This window comes from Limulus polyphemus, unplaced genomic scaffold (genome assembly GCF_000517525.1).
Source record: "Limulus polyphemus unplaced genomic scaffold, Limulus_polyphemus-2.1.2 Scaffold8255, whole genome shotgun sequence".
In the NCBI taxonomy this organism is placed as follows: Eukaryota; Metazoa; Arthropoda; class Merostomata; order Xiphosura; family Limulidae; genus Limulus; species Limulus polyphemus.
The window spans coordinates 17,184-20,829 of NW_013673865.1; the positions used below are offsets into that span (position 1 = coordinate 17,184).

Here is a 3,646-nt window from a genome sequence, read left to right on the forward strand (position 1 = left end):
AAGTAGTCTATTGTTATTAAGAAGTAATCTATTATTATTAAGAAGTAATCTATTATTATTAAGAAGTAGTCTATTATTATTAAGAAGTAATCTATTATTATTAAGAAGTAATCTATTATTATTAAAAAGTAGTCTATTATTATTAAGAAGTAATCTATTATTATTAAGAAGTAGTCTATTATTATTAAGAAGTAATCTATTATTATTAAGAAGTAGTCTATTATTATTAAGAAGTAATCTATTATTATTAAGAAGTAATCTATTATTATTAAAAAGTAGTCTATTACTATCAAGAAGTAGTCGATTATTATTAAGAAGTGGTCTATTATTCTTAAGAAGTAATCTATTATTATTAAGAAGTAATCTATTATTATTAAGAAGTAGTCGATTATTATTAAGAAGTGGTCTATTATTATTAAGAAGTAGTCGATTATTATTGAGAAGTGGTCTATTATTCTTAAGAAGTAATCTATTACTATTAAGAAGTAGTCGATTATTATTAAGAAGTAGTCGATTATTATTGAGAAGTAATCTCTTATTATTAAGAAGTAATCTATTATTATTAAGAAGTAGTCTATTACTATTAAGAAGTAGTCGATTATTATTAAGAAGTAGTCTATTATTATTAAGAAGTAGTCTATTGTTATTAAGAAGTAGTCTATTATTATTAAGAAGTAGTCGATTATTATTAAGAAGTAGTCTATTATTATTAAGAAGTATATACATCAATACGTTTCTATGTAAAATATGGCTACGTTTAGGGATAATTGATAAATGACAGATTTTTTATTCAAAAACAAATAATTATAATTGTATGAGCCGAGTTTTACTCAATGGTTTGTGTGCCATGATATGGATCTAAGGACCCATGTTTCGCGTTCACTTACGTCCATAAAAGTTTGCGCTCCCCAGAGTTCGCAGTGAGTGGTCACCTCCAAAATTAGGGACGTGTAGCGCAGATAGGCTTTAAATAAATAATGTTCTATAGGTTATAAAATAATGTCGTTCTTTACATTTAACACATATTCACACTTTATTTCAGAAAACTCCGAGTCACACGTCACTCATAGACTGGACAAGAACCAACTGAAAATGGAATCTTTACCTGTCAGCAACGTTGATTAACTTCACGAGGTTACTACATTACAACTTGATAACAGTTGCTTAAAAGTGGTTTTTTTTTTAACTTGGTTAAATTTTCCAACATGGCTGCTCGAGTCTTAACGCGTCACACTTTTTTCGACAGCATCGAGTCAACAGAGAACGCCTACCGCGCGTCTCTGAACTTGGATATTGAGGTGAATATCAGTAGAAACGTGTGGTTGTTGTACGACATTGAGAACAGTTCGTCATATCAAAATGACACTAAGTATTTCTTCCCACTGACAATGTCCATTCCCGAAGCAACAACAACGGCCGTACTCCTCTCCACTATAATGATTTGTACGCTCTTTGGAAATGTTCTTGTCATCTTATCGATCTTCACCTACCGGCCTTTACGCAGCGTCCAGAACATGTTTCTTGTTTCTCTTGCCTCCGCAGACATCGCTGTTGCTATCCTAGTGATGCCACTGAATGTAGCGTATTCCATCATTGGTCGCTGGCTGTTCGGTTTGTGGGTCTGTGAGATGTGGCTTACCTTTGATGTTCTCTGCTGCACGGCGTCCATTCTGAATCTCTGCGCAATAGCCCTCGATCGATACTGGGCTATCCACGACCCCATCGATTATGCCCAGAAGCGAACACTCACAAGAGTTCTCTTTATGATTTTCTTGGTGTGGTCCATCAGCGCGCTCATTTCTATTCCTCCTCTGATTGGCTGGAACGACTGGCCACAGAATTTCACTGACACTACTCCCTGTAAGCTGACTGAGGAACAAGGCTACGTCATCTACTCTTCGAGTGGATCCTTTCTCATTCCGCTATTCATCATGACCATTGTTTATTTGAAAATATTTCAGGCTACAAAAAGACGACTTCGAAAACGAGCGAAACAAACACCCAAAGTAGTAGTTCCTAAAGCAGAAATAGACAATGGAAACCTTCTCAAACTTCAGACTCTCAAAAAGTGTGGAACAAACGTCAGCTTGGTAGTGACAACAGAAGAGGCTCAAGATAATGGTGAAGAGGAAGATGTTGGAGAGAGGATCCAGCAAGATGATCAGAACCAAGACAATGGACACAGACCTGGAGCGGTACGTCAGTACTTAGAACAAAGGCAAAAGATATCGTTGTCAAAGGAAAGGCGTGCTGCCAGGGTGTTAGGCATTGTGATGGGTGTTTTTGTGTTCTGTTGGCTCCCGTTCTTCCTCATGTACGTCATCCTACCGTTCTGTACCACTTGTCAAATATCACAGAGAGTGGTAAACTTTATTACTTGGTTAGGCTACGTGAATTCGGCACTGAATCCTGTAATTTACACAATTTTTAATCCCGATTTCAGGAAAGCTTTCCAAAGACTGTTGTGCTCCAATTAAAACCGTATACAACTGCATTTAATATTTCAGATTGAAGATATTTATTTTATGTAAACTATATCTAATACTTATATAGAAGTATTATAACCAGATTGAAATAGTGCATCAGTTGACGGTAAAATCCTGAATAAAGAAAGAAATTAAAATATTTGTAGTAAAAAGAAAACTTGTCAAAATTTTCTCAAAAGTGAAAAAAATCCACAAGGAACGCTTGGACTCCATTTTGGAAAAGTCTTATCACTGACCGACAAAGGAGACTGTGGAAAATGAGCCGTTCTTCAATCTGGAATACAAAAAACCATGTGGATTATTTTGTTTGGCGGTGAGCGGAATCTAATTTTCTACTTCTCCTGATTTCCATTTCCAAGGAGCAAGTTTTCGCTATGCCTCTTTTCTTTATTGTCTTCAACTTTCATTACAACATTCTCTGTGACTGCACGTTCAATTATAGCAGAAACTTTCCAGTGGTTTTTCTTTGCTTATTTTCTGACTGTTGGAAATCCCAGTTTGTAGGTGTGAAATTAAATTCATTTATAATATTTCAAAGTTATCTTTAGATTTTTAACGCGTAAAAATAGTTCAAATTGTACATCTCATCAAAAACTTGACTAGACGGTGAAATCGTTCAGTAAAGCCGAGAAATTCAATATAGATGGCAGCACATCATCTAACCTATCTAAGAACCCAGTGTGTGTCACGTCACGCTTGAAAAAATATATTTTTTTTCGAAATAGGAGAAGTCATAAAAACCAAAATGCATTTATCCAGATAGAATAGTTCGATTACTGTCTGCCCATTACGATTTTAGTGACGGGGGGTGCGAGGGATCCGTGAGGGGTGTGTGTGTCATGAAACCTTATAAGTTGTAGTGACTGTTGGTATAATAAGCCTAAAGTAAAGACGTAGTGTGAGATCACCTGACCTAGAGCCGAGTGCATAAAATTTATCATGAAAGTAAAAATATCGATTCAATTTTAAACTTAAATCGTTTCTGAATTAAGCTACTTTCTGTTATATCACCAACGTTTTTAATAATAATAAAAAAACTCTTTACATTTACAAGTTAACTTCTCCATGTTGGATCTCATGTTCTCGGGTCAGGTCACAGATCTGGTCCAGTGACTTAGACCTTGAAAATGGTGTCAAACGTCTTTTTTTTTGTCTAAAAA

At 34.9% G+C, this 3,646-nt stretch overlaps 1 protein-coding gene across 1 annotated transcript; it reads left to right on the forward strand.

The window, feature by feature from the left end:
- The first annotated feature begins 1,076 nt into the window (after positions 1–1,076).
- LOC106475228 (probable G-protein coupled receptor No18) lies at positions 1,077–2,508 on the forward strand. The gene has a single exon (XM_022379398.1). The coding sequence runs from the start codon at positions 1,206–1,208 to the stop codon at positions 2,475–2,477; it is 1,272 nt and encodes a 423-aa protein (XP_022235106.1). The 5' UTR covers positions 1,077–1,205; the 3' UTR covers positions 2,478–2,508.
- The last annotated feature ends 1,138 nt before the right edge of the window (positions 2,509–3,646 follow it).

What these genes read in the sequence shown, in the direction of transcription:
- LOC106475228 (XM_022379398.1), top strand. Translation starts at nt 1,206, where the DNA reads ATGGCTGCTCGAGTCTTAACGCGTCACACTTTTTTCGACAGCATCGAG.